The sequence below is a fragment of the Netta rufina genome (assembly GCF_964035555.1).
Source record: "Netta rufina genome assembly, chromosome: 2".
Lineage (NCBI taxonomy): Eukaryota > Metazoa > Chordata > Aves > Anseriformes > Anatidae > Netta > Netta rufina.
Window position 1 is genome coordinate 114,101,410 of NC_140124.1, and position 16,324 is coordinate 114,117,733.

Here is a 16,324-nt window from a genome sequence, read left to right on the forward strand (position 1 = left end):
TCTTTTTGTAGAAGTGCTCCAGTTCTCTGGTCATCGTTGTGGCCCTCCTCTGGACTTGTACTAATTCTTGCATATCCTTTTTGCAGTGTGGGCCTCAGAGCTGAAAGCAGCACTCCAGGTGGTGTCTCACAAGAACAGAGTACAGGGTCAGAGTCACCTCCCTCAACCTGCTGGTCATGACTCTTTTGGTGCAGCCCAGAATATGGTTGGCTTTCTGGGCTGCAGCATACATTGCCAGCTCATATTCAGATTTTTGTTCACCAGTACCCCCAACTCCTTCTCTGCAGGGTGATTCTCAGTCCACTCATTGCCCAGCCTGTATTAATGTCTGGTATTGTCCTGACTCAGTTGCAGGACCTTGAACTTGGCCTTGCTGAACTTCATTAGATTAGAGACCCACCTCCCATCAAGACTGTCCTGCTCCCTCTGGGTGGCATCCCTTTCAAAGGGGGCAAAGGAAATAAGTGGTTTTTCTTTGTATCTGAACCTGAAAATGCAATAATCAGTGTAAAAAAAATTATTTCTTAAGTATCTGAAAGAGGAGGGCATTACTGTCATAAAAGCAAAAGCAAAATACCTTCGTTTTTGTTTCAAAATCAACACTAAACAAAACTAGCTATTGATGGTTTTTGTCCAGAAGAGAAGTTGGAGTTTTCTGTAATCCATATACATCTTCCATATCATTCTCACAATCAAGCAAGGTCAACATCTTTTGAACCTATTTAATTTAGATACAGGGTTTTTTATTTGGGGTAAAAGCCCAGACAGAAGAGTTTCTGCTGCCTCATCTATAAGAAACTGTAGCAGCATCACTCTGTAGGTTTATGATTGAGTTATCTGACTACTGGTAAACAGCTTGTTACTGGAGATCTTCTTCTCCAGTTTTTATTGTTATTCTATTTGCAGGATTCTTGATATAGTCTGCAGGTAGCAATACTTCAATGCTTTTGTAGACGCAATGAAGAATGTTGAATAGTTTTATTTGAGATAATGAATTATGTGATAGTTTATTTTTGATTCAGGTTTAATAAGTCAAATTGAAAAATAATAATAAAAAAATAAAATAAAATAAAATAAAGGTGCCTCTAATAGTTAATAGTATTTTCAAAACAACGCATTAATGGCAGTGACTAATATTGTTAGCCCTTCCCCAACTAAACCTGAGTAGAAACAATGTGACAAAGATCACATCATTAGTTTCTTGGAAACCTAGAGAGGTGTGGTATAAGTTATATATCATCGTCTATAGCTATGTATTTGCTTCTGTGTTAAAAGCCCGGAAACAGAATTTGCCCAAGCAGATTTGTATATGAATGATGTGTGAAAGATACTGGTAATTTCAAGAAAGAACTTTCTTATTGATTAAAGGTTCCAAGTGTTTCAGAATGGAAATACTAATACTGATATTAATGTCTATTATTATAGAAGAAATTGAATTTAAAGGTTTTAAAAATGTATCTATTATATGATTTATATAAGTATATTTCATAATGTAAATTTGTCCTTATTACATGTATTAATAATAATTTCTATCATTTAATATTTGGTGCTCATACTAATGATGCAAATGAAATTAATACAATAGACAAGAACTTCTGTTTTGTTTGAGGTACTAATTAATAACAGAATGGATTAATGAAAAATATAAAAGTGAGATATCCCAGTCATTTGTTTTCCTTCTTTTTCCTCTTCCCATTAGCTGTCTTTAGCTGTATTTTTCATGAGCTAGTGATAATAAGTAGTAAACATTTCTTTTGTCCTTTATACAACTTCCATGGAAGCTATTCAAAATATTTGTTTTGGTTACATAACTTTATATGTAGCTTCCTAAAAAAAGGAATGTAAAGACGCATGGGAAGAAGAGTAAGCAGTGATATTTTGCTGTATATTTAATATTTATAAACACTGATAAATATTGCAAAGCTGCATTTTAGTTGTGGATTTTTCATTCAAAGTGTACAGTAAATAAACATACAAATAAGCATACTGGTTGATGGAAAAATAGGTTTTTAGGGGTAAACAAAAATAAGCTTAAGTATGGTGACTATTAAAGTATTTAACAACTAATGTATTATCTGAATTCTCTGGAATGAAAGACAATAACTTTTGAATACTAACACATCTCATTGTGAATGTTCTCTCCAGAAGCTTTCCTATTTAGAACAGAGACTACAAGAGCTAGATAAACAACAGGAGCAAACAGAACAACAACTGGAGAAAGAAAGAACTATTCTGCTGAAACAATTAAAAGATATACAGGTGAATCATAAAGCTTTTATGGCTTTTTTGACATACATTTAATCTCAAAGGTTAGACTGTCATTTCTACACAATTGTTTTGGACCTATATACATACATATAGTGTACATACAGCTTTCAGTTTCTTGCTTGTACTAACCTATGAGGTCCATAGCCTTGAGACAGGGTAAAGTACAAAGCAGAATTGATATTGGGGTAATTGAAAAGTCCTTTGCTTTCTTCATTTGCTGCACTGGCTCAGATTGCTTGAGGGGCTTTGGAAACACAATGAAGAAAATCAATAAAGGATGAAAAGGATTCTAGTGTAATAGAAAGTGCCTGCTGATTGCATGTTTGCTCAGCAGATGGCATCTTTTTGTAAATGATGGCTTGTATCTCCTGTATCAGATACTAAACTGTATAATCCACTGAAGGGAATTACTGAAATTCATTACTGAACACTATGCTGTATATAAATATGGATATAAGAATTACAAGAAACAAGCATTTTGTTTCTAAGAGTCTGTTCATTTTTATTACACTTCCATTTGTATATTGTATAAACTTAAATTAGATATTACAGTCTCAAAGATGAGTCATATGGATTCAAAAAAAAAAAAAAGCTTTCATGTTGTTCAGAATAGCTTTCATGAATCCAATAATTTCTACTGAAAAAACTCTGAGACTTCCTATTTATGATAATCTTAAATTAGGGATTGAGGAATTAATTGATTCAATAGGTTTCTAAATTTGGCAGGGAAGACAGAATTTATACATCCATTTCTGTTAAAGACTGTGCTCTAGCTAACCGCAGGTTAACCAACATATCTCAGATTATGTGGAAATGACTCATGAGTCAGCATACCAATATTCATTAATTCTACATTGTTGTTAAGTACAGTTCTTTTCTATACTTTTAAAAATTAATTTTAAAACTGCCTTTCCTAGTAACTGTAAATAACTGTGTCCATTAGTTGCTTTAGCAATATCTAAGTTAGTGTTCTGTGTAGGTGGAATAAAATAATGCACAAAGCCTATTTTGTGAGATCTCTAGAGTACTGAACGAGTAACAATACTTGGATACCTTAAATACTACATTTTTAGAACCTGATGAAGTTCCTTGATCGTAGCAATTGAAGTTTCATAAAAGGAGGGCTTTATAAAAGCGTCTGTCATATTTTTAAGAATAAATTACATTTCTAACTATGCTGGGGCATGCTCTATTATTCTGTAATGTTATATTGTTTTTAAGGAAATTATTTAAAGATATATTCAGAGATTTTAATACTCAGGAATATGACATTGTCATGTTTAAAGCTTGTTCAGTGCTTGGCTTAAATGATTTTATGGAAGAAATGGCAATGATTCCACCGTATTCATAGTACAGGAGCAATATAGAGCCTGCAACTTCCAACTGATCAAGCAATTCACCCAGTCCTTCATAGTTTATCTATCTTAGGACAAGATAAATCACACACTGGAGGCTACTGCATCTTACCATGGAATTTGAAGTGATTTAGTTTGTTCTGCTGACATTTAAATGTCTAAAAGCTGGATATCATGATAAAAGCATATGAATTCTACCTCATAATACACTGGTAGTCTAGTTCAGCAACTGAGAAGAATGATGAATGGTGTTCAATTGATAACATCCCAGTGTCAAAAGACTCAGTCAACTTACGCAGGATGCTGGACTGTTATCCACTACAGAAAACCCTAAAGGGTGTATATTCAGTCCATCAATATTTAGATTACAGAATGTAGCATAACTCATTTTTATTTGTTTGTTCTAAAATCTGATTGCAAGTTCTCTGTCTTCTGTAATAAGTAACAGAATGTACTGAGTCAATGGCTATTATTACCTATGCTTGGAAGGTTTTCCAGTTCTTATCTGCTTTATCTGCTAAAAAATCCTGAAATGAGTACAGGATGTCAAAGTAACAAAACTTGTTTTCACTGGCAGTTTTGTTCTAACACAGACTTTTTTTTTTTTTTAAATGAAACAGAATAATTAAAAACAAAAACAAAACGACTCATCATGATTTCTTTCTTTATATCTGACCCTCATACCTCAATCATTTTGGATTTCATAATTTGATTAAGTTTAAGGCCCAAACAAGTAATCTGCTCTGACATTCTATATATCACAGGCTACCACATTTCTTCACCCCTGATGCTGAGACTAAAACTAATATGATTTTTCTCAGAGGTTTGAGACTCTCTATGGGCGGTTCAGTTGCACAGGGATTTGCATTAATTACCATATCTTCATTTTCCTTCTAATGATTCTATGTTTCTGCAGAAAACCTGAAATTTCTACCTAATCCTATACAGATGCATATTACACTTCAGAAAGTTCAGAGGCCTTAAAAATTTCATGTGCATGTGGTACCTCACACACTTCCATGCTTGTGCTCACATCTGTTACAAAAGCTTTGGTTACTGGCTTTTTTCAGCTACCTTTTAGGTATATTTTTATGAAGCACTTCATTTATAGGGAAAAAGATAATTAGACTATGCACCAGGCTACTGATTCAGAAAAATGGTGTGGTATCTAAAGAAAAAAAAATTAAAATACTGACCTTGATTTAAATACCGACGTGCACTCTTTGTCTACTAAGTTGTGATTTCTTAAAATTCTGTATTTATATGTGTGTATATGTAAAATATCTCTATATATGTGTATGTGTCCTTATACATAATCAAAAGGTATTTTCCTCCCTCTTACTTTAACTCATACATCACATTAGTATGTGTTTCAAAATCTAATGCAGTAAGACCACTTGAGAAGTATCACCCAAATAGTAGACTTCCACCTGTTTAATACCATAGTACCACTACAGTGCTTGGTATTTGCCTTTTTAATTCAGAAGAAACTGCAGCTTTGTTTACCAGACACTGTTGCTATTGGAAGTAGTGTTTGCTTCTGTCATGAATCTTTCCTTTTTTTTTTTTTTTATATTTTATTTTTATTTTTTGGTCCTGTAACTATCAGTCACTTTTGGAATGAAAAAAAAATAATTACAATTTAATATCCTTTCTGCAGAATAGGGAGTTTAGTGATTTTTTAATGTAATGTTTTTCAGTAGCTTAATGTCAACATCTCTCTAAGAAGTTGTGTACTTGTAGAAGAGGAAAGTAGGCAGGAGTTCAGCAGTCTTGTCCTCTGTGCTTCAGTCCTCTTCTGTATGGAGTACAGGGAAACTACATTATGAAAAAAAAAAAAAAAATGGTATCCAAAAGAACAAAATTCTCTATTTAAGCAACTAAATGAGTAATGCCAGTTTTCAGAGATAATGAGTAAACTGCATTCTGCCTCAAGTCAGTAGCATCTAAAAATACAATTTTTCCTGAAAGTTCATTTTTTTAGGTATCTGCCTAAAACACTTGTATTGTGTAAGCAATACAAAGCAATAAAAGTGGCCAGTTAAGACATTGACTCTGCATATGCTGAAATAAATAGGTCCAAACTTGGTCATATATGAAAATTTCTCCTTTTCACTGTCATTAACATTTTTGCTGTGCAAGCTAGTGTTTATTTGAAAAAGTTTTATGAATCAGAGCAAAAACTAAAGACAATATGTATTTTATCAAGAAGGTGGCCTACAGACTTCCATTCATACATATACAACATAGGCAACTGCAAAAACAGAAGTGTCATGATAATATTTATGGATTTTTAGATGTGTGACAAATTAGAAGGCTACAACCGGATGTGCAAAATCATGCCCTAACAGACATGCAATTATTCCAGTTGCACTAAGTGTTTCAGCTCCCCCTCTAGAAGTAGTTCTGCTTCTTCGAGTATACAATTTCATGAACTGTTGTCCATAATCATATGCTTAAACTGCAGTATTGGGAAGTCTAGCCCTGCTAGTTTACATGCTACATATTTTTTGATTCCAGGAAAAAAAATCATTTGTTTCCAGTAAAATTGCTGAAAACTCTCACACTGTGGAAAATTTAAAAAATGAACTTAAAGAACTTGCTGTGTTATGGAACATGAAGCAAATGCAGGTGGAAAACACAGAAAAATCTTTTGTCGATTTACGGTAAGACCTCCCTCTTACATGAACTTGTACAGGTAGTTTATTACTTTTAATAATTTTACTTATTACAATTAATACAGGTAGTTTTATTATTTTACAGTATTATTTCTAGGAAATATAATTCACTTTTCCTCAATAATTTGAAAGTATTTTTGTGGGATTACTGCTTCAAGGTATTTGTAGAAGTTATTCATGATACATTATCTGCCTACCAAATTGAATTTTGCATATCAGAATTACTTCAGGAAATCTAATAATATTCATGGTCAGTTGCATCTTTAATTAATGGAGAATTCCTTGCATCTTGTGTTTTCTCTAGTTTGAGAAGTGTGGACCTATGCTTATTGTGACTGATGGGTACTGAAAATAGTCTCAGAGGTCTCCATCCAACTGATAATGTAGACTACCTTCTAGGCCACTCAAGCCTTGGAGGGCCATGTATGTTGATTGCACAGCAGGCTTACTCTTTAAGGAGAAACGTGAACCTGCTAAGCAATGGCAAAGAGAAAATAGCTTGGACTGTTGAGTTGTGCAAGATTGCTAAATAATAAAAAGCAATCCTGGTGTCATGATAATACAGCTCCTTCTCTGTCATCTCGCTCACTTAATGTATTGTTAGTGTTGAAAGATCTTTGAGACATTATTGCATTAAATTCTTGGCTGGGGAAAAAAAAGGTGTTTTTATAAGTACATTTTTATATCTGTATATGTGGGACTGGATATGTTCTTTTGCAACTCTTGATTCAAACAGAATGATTTGGAGGCACTCAGCCTCTCTTTAGAGAGATTTTTGTAGACACTGATTTAGAAGAGGCTTGAGATGCTCTAATTTTCTGCAAAGAGGTTTGTTTTGCTGCAAAAAGTCTCAGAAGAGACTGTGAGGAGGATATTGTGACCTCCAGAATTTAGAACTAAATCCAAAACCCCTAAATACCTCTGTTGTTTCAATCATGAGTTAATTGTTAAGGATAACGTATTACTGGTCCCAGCTGTTCCTAGCTTGACAGCATAAATGGCTCCTGAGAAGTAAACATAAGTTTTATGTAATAGATCTCTCTTTTTTTTTTCTTTTTTTTTTCCCAGACTGTTAGATTTGTTTTAAAATTAGAAAATGTTTTATTTTAGTATTAAAATAATTCTAAAGTAACACAACAAAGCCTGAATATTGGAAAAATTAGGCTTAAACTTGTCTATTGAGATTTTTCTTCTGTGTGCACATGTGCACATTGTGATACAGTCTTTATTATGCAGCCAAGAGTTAAAAAGGCTCTAGTTTAGGTTATGTTGCAGAAAAATAATTAAACATACTTTTTGTTTGTTTGTTTTCTTTTAAATACTCTCCTTTCTAAAAGCATCAGAAGAATAAATCCAGGGAGAACAGAAATTTAGTAATTATGGGAAACCTGTAAAAAATGCTTCATTTTACTTATTTCATTCCTACAGATTAAACAAACAATACTAGATAAGGACAGAAACATAAAAGAAATATACAGATGTTATGAAGCTCCCATTTCCAGTCCTAACAAGTAATAAAATAGTGGTTACCCAATATGTCACTGGTCATGAGCTCATTCTGGATCTCAGAATATCATTTTTCCAGAAGATATGGGAGTGAACCAGTCCATTCTTCAGAAAGTTATTTTTAGAAATGCAAGCTGTTCTTGAAAATTGTGAGACTTATGTATTGCAATAAACTCATTGGATAAGGAGACCCACTGTTAAGTAGAGTGTCTTTAAGTGGTATTTACAGTCATGATAAGCTCCATCTTGCAGCTGTTTTTTTTTTTTTTTCTCCTCTGTTTTTTGTTTGTTTGCTTTTTTTTTTTTTTTTTTTACAGGGTAACATTATTTGTGAGAAGACCACCTATTTTATCTATTATAAAATTAAACATTAAGCATATAAATAAAGACTAAAATAGTGTAGCATAATCTTAATTACTTCACTGAATTTATTTTTTTTCTTTCAAAGGAAAAATTTAAGTGATGTGATGTATAAACAGCAAAATGTGCAGATATTATTTAATCATCTACAAGATGAGCTAGCAGAATATGAAAAAAGGTTCAAGCGTGAAGAAAAAACATATGAACAGTTGCTACAGACTAGAAAGAAATATCTGAAGGATTCCGAAGTGAGTATTATCAGAGCTGGCTTTCTTTATGTGACAACTGAAACAACTATTTGGTTAGTTTTGGCTCTTTTTATATGTAAAAAGATACCAGTTTTATCAAAAGTTTGAAAATATTTCCAGTGAAATGAATTACTATTTTTCCATAGTAGACTTTTGTATTTCTGTGAATAAATAAATTATTTTAGGAAAATTATATAAAATGGTTCATTTACTTACATTTAATTTTTCATTAATGTTTAGGATTATTGTATGCTTTCTCTCCCCTATTTTTTCCCTTTGATTTGTAGTTACCTCTGTGAAGGAAAAGGTTGAAAAAAGTCATTGCTTCTGCTGACTTGAAAATCCTTTCCTTTTCACCAAGTGCTCAATAACAAATAAAATCTCAGATAACTTTGACTAAGATCACCATCAATAAGTTCCCATTCGTTTTTAATCACTTCCTTGTAAGAATATTGCTCAGTGCACGCAATTATCTTGATAGTGTAGCAGCCCAACTTTGGTCTTTTGGATAAAGCTGTTTCTGAACTGTCAGAAGTTACTACATAATAGGGCTCTTATCTAGATCTTAAATGCTGCAGTTGTTACTAGGAAGATGGGAGCCACACCTTATGTAGATAATAATGAGGAATCAGAGCCATTTGAAAAAAAAATATAAAATACAGAGGAGTAAAAACCATCTGAGAAATCAGATGCAATACAGTTCTTCACATTGTTTTCTGCGTTGGTTTCATATGTACTCTTTTCCTAAGAAAATGGAAAAATGCCTAGTTCTTTGTATGTAGTTTTCTTCATTTTTACATGAAAATAGAAATAAAAAGCTTTGTTTTCGCTGAAGACATTCCAAGGTTAATATTTTTGCAATTGTAGCTGTTTGAATAATAATTTAAATATTCACTTTTCATCTTGTATTCTTTACTTTTATGCTCACTTTGTACTTTTCTCAGTTGATTTAGAATAGATTAGGTAAATTAAGCTGCTCAATTACATTCTCTTTACTATTCACTTTTACTTCCTATGTCTAGTGTACTAACAGAGCTACGGTGCAATGCTGAAATTACAAAACCTCTGGGGAACTGAGAATATATTTTAGAGAATTATGTAAACATATCTACATTCTTGACTCTGAGTTATTGTCAATGGTGCTAGATGATGCAAAGTGTTCTACAGTGATACCAAATCTACCAAGTTCTTTGGTATTTCAAAATACCAAGTTCTTTCATGCTAGTAGTGAGAACTTTTAGACTGATTTTTATTTTGTCTTAGCACTGCATCACATAATGTTCTGTTGCAAATGTATTTTGCTTTATCTCTCAAAATCTGTACTCAGAGTTTGAAACAAAAGGGAAATAGCAGTAATGAGAACTTGTATTTTTTTCTTTTTTAATAGAGATTGCTACTTTATTACTTTTCACTGTAATATCGGTCCTGTCAGAATACCATAACTGTCTCCTGTCTTGTGCTAAATTAATTCTAAGGTCAAAATTACCTGCTGGTATGTCAACTTGCTCATCTTCACCCTGTAAGGTTTTTTGGAGAGGTAGATTTTTATCTCCTTCGCTACAACACCAAGATTTGTTTTTCCTAATGTTTTCTGTTTCATCCTGTCTTCTCTTTACTCCCACTTTCCCTTGATGCTGAGTTGTGGGTATTATATGAAGAGCACTTAACAGTATTTCTTTATTAAAGTAATGTTGGGGTAATGAGATTATGGCAAGATTTTGGTGGTTAAATGTAAGTAGTAATATTTTGATGCATACTTGAAAGCCTGTTTTTGTTTTTTACTGGAATGCATTGCTGGTCTCTGTGATGACATCTCTCCATTTAGGCATGCAGCTGAAATGGAGGCACACACTGTTACCCTTTGACAATTTACTCTGTTATTACCTCATCATTTTAATGTTATTCTTTATTATTTTTATATGAAATGCAGATAAAAGCATTTGTTCACAACTTCTATAAAACCCAACCCCACTAATCCATTTAAAAATGTTTGGAAGTATTAAGAAATTTTAAAAGTATAATTCCTATATACATAGGTATATATATATTATATATCATATAATATTATAAAAATATTGTTAAAATATTATATATAATATTTTATATATATATATACCTATACTATAGATACTATACATAGTTATACATACATACTATATAGTTATACTATACATACTATACATAGGTATACATATATTATATTAGAAATCTCTTTCTCTCTCTCGCTCCTAAATTTAGTTCATTTACTCTCACTTTCTTAGTAGTCACGAAATTAAACTGGAAGCAATAACACCAGCAAAGCCTTCAGTACCTTATGGACAATCAAAAAATTTCAGCAGGGACTTCAGTGTTTATTACCCAATAGAAATGAGCAGAAGGCCTAGTACCAGTGGGTGGAGAAGTGTGATAAGACATTGGGACTAGCATTTATAGGTAATTCAGTAAAAATCCAAGTAAATTCAGGCAGCTTCTTCAAGGAGGCTATCCATGATCTGTAAAATTTGGACCATTTCTTTAGAAGGATGGCTAATGTGGCTACGTTGAAATTTTCACTTGGACAGCTTTCAGAATTTTTTGCGGACAGTAAAAATCAAATAATCTAAGCTGCTAGATAAAGTCTATTACCTAGACTATTTTAAAGACATATTTTCTTATTTAATGGGTTGAATGAAAAAACACTTCAATTCTGTTTTTTGGATAAAACTATTTCTATATAAGTTCCAACTTCAGATAATGTGGTACAATGATTATGAGGCTTTCTTATCTAGAGTCTGGAGATGAAAACTGGTTTGCTGAAGTAGTAAAGGAGCATATGTTCTAGTTCAGTTTTCACAGGCTTTGTGTCTCTAGGTCTGAATATAGGTGAGGCCATTCAATCCCCTGCTTGTAGATAATGTAGTTAGACAAGACAGTGCTTATTTCTAAGGTCAGATATGGATAGCTGAAAAAGCAATCCTCATAAGATTAGCCCACATGAGGAGAATACAAACAAACAAACTACACCAAAAAAGCAATACCCCAATTTCTGGAATACGGTATATAGAAGGCAGGTTCAAGAGCTTCTGATGTAGGGCATCTAGAAACACTAGTCAGATATAGTACTGAATGAGAATCACCTGTCCTGATAGGACAAAAAATATAATACTTTGCTCCAAGTGTCATGAAGTGCAAAAACTGAAAGGAGATGTTTTCTAAATAGGCTATGGATATACATGGTAGCATCATATGTTTTCAAAGGCAAGGTGAAAACAAAACCCCAAGCAACTCAACATGAACTGTACCATTTAATCTGGGAGAATCACTGTTAGATGTTTTGTCTGATTCAGGAAAAGAAAACAAACTTTTGACTCTGATAATTGAATGGATTGGTAGTTCCTTCAATTTACGGAGAAATACAGATGTTTATGTCAATACAAAATGTTAGAGGTACACAGCTGACCATACTGTTTCAAGCTTAGAATTATCAATCATCTTCATTATCTTGCTTATAAGATGGACAGGTATGAGCCCTCACACCTTATGCAGACAAGAATGATGCAGTAAGGAATGGAAAGACTAGTAAGACTGAAAAATCCAGTCTGAGATCTATGCAAAGGTCCAATTAAGTGTTCTTTTTTTGCTGACTTTTAGATTTTGTGAAGGTAAATAAAAGCCAGTAAGCGAGAACAAGAGGAAAGAAAAACTTGCCAAGAAGAAGGGTTTCAATGGCTTAAAAAAAAAAGGTATAGACATCTTTCTTTGAGCAAGAGGCCTCTTTCTTCTGGAGACTAGATGGTACTGTTATATCCATAAAAACAATCTCTTATGAAGAGACAAACTGGACACAAACTAGGTGAGAAATTTGATGAGAAATCTAGCGACCCTTGTTGCCATCACTGTGAAGGAAAATGGAGTTGAAGAATGGTTTTACTAAGGGAGAAGCTACATCAGAAACTAGTGGCCCTAGCACAGATCCTGACAGAGAAAGAATTTTTTTTTGAGATTCCTGTGGAGCACTGAGGGATGGAAGTAGTCTTTTCATGAGCAGGATTTAAATAGGATGAAAATCTGAAGAATCTGTGTGCCTGGTTCTTGTAGGAATACACATTGTGTGGTTTGGCTGGAGAGCTGAGTCACTGCTTTTGCAGATCTCCTTGACTTTGTCTTATCAGAGGAGAGAGTGCTGCCAAAAGATAGAACTGTGACACATGAATGTAACAAATGTCACAGCTAAATGCAAGGTGTGACTTTTGTTTTACTGATGTGCATGCTACTAAATGTGGTGAAATTTACATGTATAATGATGAAGTCATACCTTACAGGCATATTTTATCACTTTGCTATTTGTAACTACTCTCATAGCGTCTCATTACCTTATGTTCTACAGAGAGAGTACGGTCCCCAAACTATCACATTGCCATTTGGTTCAGTGCTGATATGTGTGGTATTAAATGCACAGATAAGAATTCTTTGACATAACAATTCATAATGAGTATTGGATCACGTTCAGAATGATTATGTTGTGCCTTGTTTTCTTAACCTGAAAACAAGCCTGCTTGTTCTTATTTTCTGCCGCTAATGTGATTATTGTACTTGCAGTTGAAGTAACTGTAAAAATGATTACTGTGGTTTTTGAAGATTGAGCAAGACATTTTGAATGACCGAAACTCATTTGAAATGTGAAAATTTGACCTAATTAGTATTTGCTGTTGTATACACGATGAAAGGCAGGTGTATAAATCTTGAAATTCATACATCTACCTATACAGACTTATACTTTTGATAAATGCATTCAATTTTGTTATCCAAAGCATTAACAGAAATACTGATACTTTTAAGTTCTGTTGGCTTTGAAATATTAGCAGTATCATAACGTCCTCATTCTATTAATTAACATTAGTTTTCTGCAAAAATACCCCTACCACCTAATAACATTTCTAGATTTTCTGTGAATTTTTTAACTGATGGATGATACTGGATATAAGAAGATGATGGTAAATAGAAATTTCTAGCACTGTACTTTAACATTGTACCAGCTTCAGAAATGTTTCATCATAAACTAAAAGTGAATTTCTCAGATATATAAAAGGGAACTTTGAAATTCCTTTACTTGAATGACAATATTTTTTCCTTTGTCACAATGCAGAAAGCTTAAAAGTAGGGGAATATGTGCTTTTTTTTTTTTTTCTTCAAATTTTATAGATATTAAAATAAGTTTTTAATCAGTTATTATTTAAAAAAATGTTTAGTCTGCAAATGTTTGATCAGAATGTTTGACCCTAACTTTAATGCTTTTCATTTTAAAACAAATTACCATGTTCCTGTGAACATTTTTTAATAGAAAAGCATCTTCCATCTGAGAAATAATATATCAGAAAATCCTTGACTGGTTCTATCACCTAGTCATGATATGTTAGATAACATGATATAGTCATGTTACTTCATCATTTATTGATAGTATTACTAATGAAATAATCTACAAAATATCATATTTCTGTTTTCATATTGTTATCATAATACCTTCTGAAATATGCCAATATACTGTTGGAAGTTGAATTAAGAAATAGAGAAAAACAAAGTTAGATCCAAAGGGCTGTTTATCATCATTGTATTAGATAAAATCCACTGGGTGTCTTTTATCATTTACTTTTCATTTATTTAGGTCATCTTTTCTTCTACTCATTGTTTTCGGTCTTGCTGCACTAATACCTTCAAATCAGTTTCCATCTCTTATTTTCAAAAATACTGTTAATCAATATTAATGTTACTGAAGAGCTTTGTTGCAGCGTATCCATGTAAATGTAAGAGTTATATTTGAAGATATATGGCAAAAGAGTGGTGTTTTTTGTTGTTGTTGTTTTTTTGTTTTTAATACCTAGAGAGCCATTGCTCCCTTTAGGCTATTCTATGTGTGTGAGGGATAAGGACAATAAGTAGTCTGGCTATAAAATTGTCTTTAATTAGTTGACTGAGTGGCTTCCAACAGTGTGCTACACTGGTATGTAGGACTCCCATGTTACAAGATAGACTTTTGAATCTTACTCCATGCTCCTGGGTAGGCTTAGCATATCAACTTACATACTGTCCTGTGGGAAGTGTTGTCAGTATTACCCAAATAACCATCCCACTGATTTTATTTGCTCACAGGGAAGTCATGTACTTCCCTTCTGAGGAATATACATAGCCAGAGGTTGGGTGCCATGATAGTAATGACATTCTCAGTGAAAATCAAAGGGATATAAAAATGTAAGGTTAACAGAATTTTTAAAGGATAGTTTTCTGCTTCTTCATTCAAAAATAAGTCATATACATAATAATTACAAGCAAATTAGCCCTCTCTGTACTTTAAGACATTGTCAATGGGAACAATTATAGCACTCTAAAAGTTATTTAGAAAATTAAAACAATTATTGGTTAATCTTTCTATGGGCACAAAGGGTTTTTCAAAGATTATAATCCAGTTTTGATTATGATTTCTTCACTCATAGTACTTCAGAAATATTTTGATCTTTGCCAAGGGTGCTGTTCTAATTTGGAAAAAAAAAAAATCCTTTTTGCATTTTCAATTATGAATGTTGGAATAAAAAATGTTTTTCACCATTTGTTTCATGTAACCTAAATTCTAGAACAAGCCTGAAACATGCATATTAAAAAAAAAAATAACACCTGAAAATGAAACTGAATGGAATAGTAAGAGGATGTGCGTAGGCTTGGAAGATGAGGAATTCCATGAAAAAGTTCAGTCTTATAAACTTTTGAAAATTGCATTCTGGGCATATTATTAAGATAGAGTTTTCAGTGCTAGAATTCTTTTCACGTCATTCCTTTTTTTTTTTTTTTTTTTTTCCATAGTGGCACAAATTTCAGAATATGGTAATAGGCACTAGGTGATGCGTGTTTCATAATATCTTAAGTGGGTGTGCTGCGCTGTTTTCTTAGGGTGAAGTAAGCATTTATACTTCTGTCAACATAAGTTCTTAAAATAACTATTCATTTTCAATTGAAGTAACAAAAAAAAAAAAAAAAAAAAAAAAAAAGGAACAAAAAAAACCCACAACATTAAGTATGCAGTTCTATCAGTTGAAAAAAAAAAAAAAAGTTGGACTGTTTTTCTTGTCCTGCTGTCTCAACGCCTTCACTGATAAAATTTTGTATCTCTTGTTGAGCATGCCAAAAAATATGCAAGATCTCCAGTGTGGTGAAAACAAGTGTTGAGGTTTTTATATTTAGGCCCATTTCCTTTTGGGTTTTAATTTATTGGTACCTGTTATTAGTTAATTGTAAGGACTAAATTTTGACTGGTTTGTGCTTAGGGTTCCTTTAGGACTTTTAGGACTTAGTCCCTTTAGGGACTAGAGTCCCTTTAGGAGTCTTCATAAACCACTGTGTGTCAGTTCAGCTGCAAGCTTGTGCGTACTTGAACTATTTAATTGTTACCGAATTTCTTGAGCAAGTATATTGTGTGAGGTAGCTACCTTCTTTACTATATTTTTGTAATTGAGATTGTGTTTCTGGGACATATTTACAATACTCTTTGTTACTGTGTTACTTTATATCCTGCTTTTTGTGTTTGTTGGTTTATTTCTCATTCTAGATTAAGCTTCCAAAATGAGTATAAGTGTAGGGGCTAAAATACAAGAAACTCATGTGAATAAGTGATGAATTGATTTAAAAAAAAAAAAAAAGCGTCATTAAGAATTCAGCATATTTCTGCATTTTTTGTTAAGTTCATTTTTTGTTAAGTTCATTTTTTGTTTCTTTGTTTTTCTTTTTCTTTTGTTCCTAACTATGAAATGTATGCACTTTCCTACCATTTCCCTTTTAAAATAACTGAGTCATATTATCTGGCCTGGATAGAGTATGCAGTAGTGAAGACTACACCTAAATTAGCTTTGAACAGTTTTACCTCCTATGAATCCAAGAGCATCTG

The 16,324-nt window shown here is 32.7% G+C and overlaps 1 protein-coding gene across 1 annotated transcript in view; it reads left to right on the forward strand.

Moving 5' to 3' along the window:
* The window catches only part of CCDC178 (coiled-coil domain containing 178), a gene marked incomplete at both ends in the record, with an annotated part of 173,193 nt that overhangs the window by 46,495 nt on the left and 110,374 nt on the right, over positions 1 to 16,324 (forward strand). The window contains 3 exons of the mRNA XM_084281665.1: positions 2,146 to 2,259; positions 6,144 to 6,289; positions 8,256 to 8,415. Coding sequence (XP_084137791.1) covers positions 2,146 to 2,259; positions 6,144 to 6,289; positions 8,256 to 8,415 — 420 coding nt within the window. The remainder of the gene's footprint in view (positions 1 to 2,145; positions 2,260 to 6,143; positions 6,290 to 8,255; positions 8,416 to 16,324) is intronic.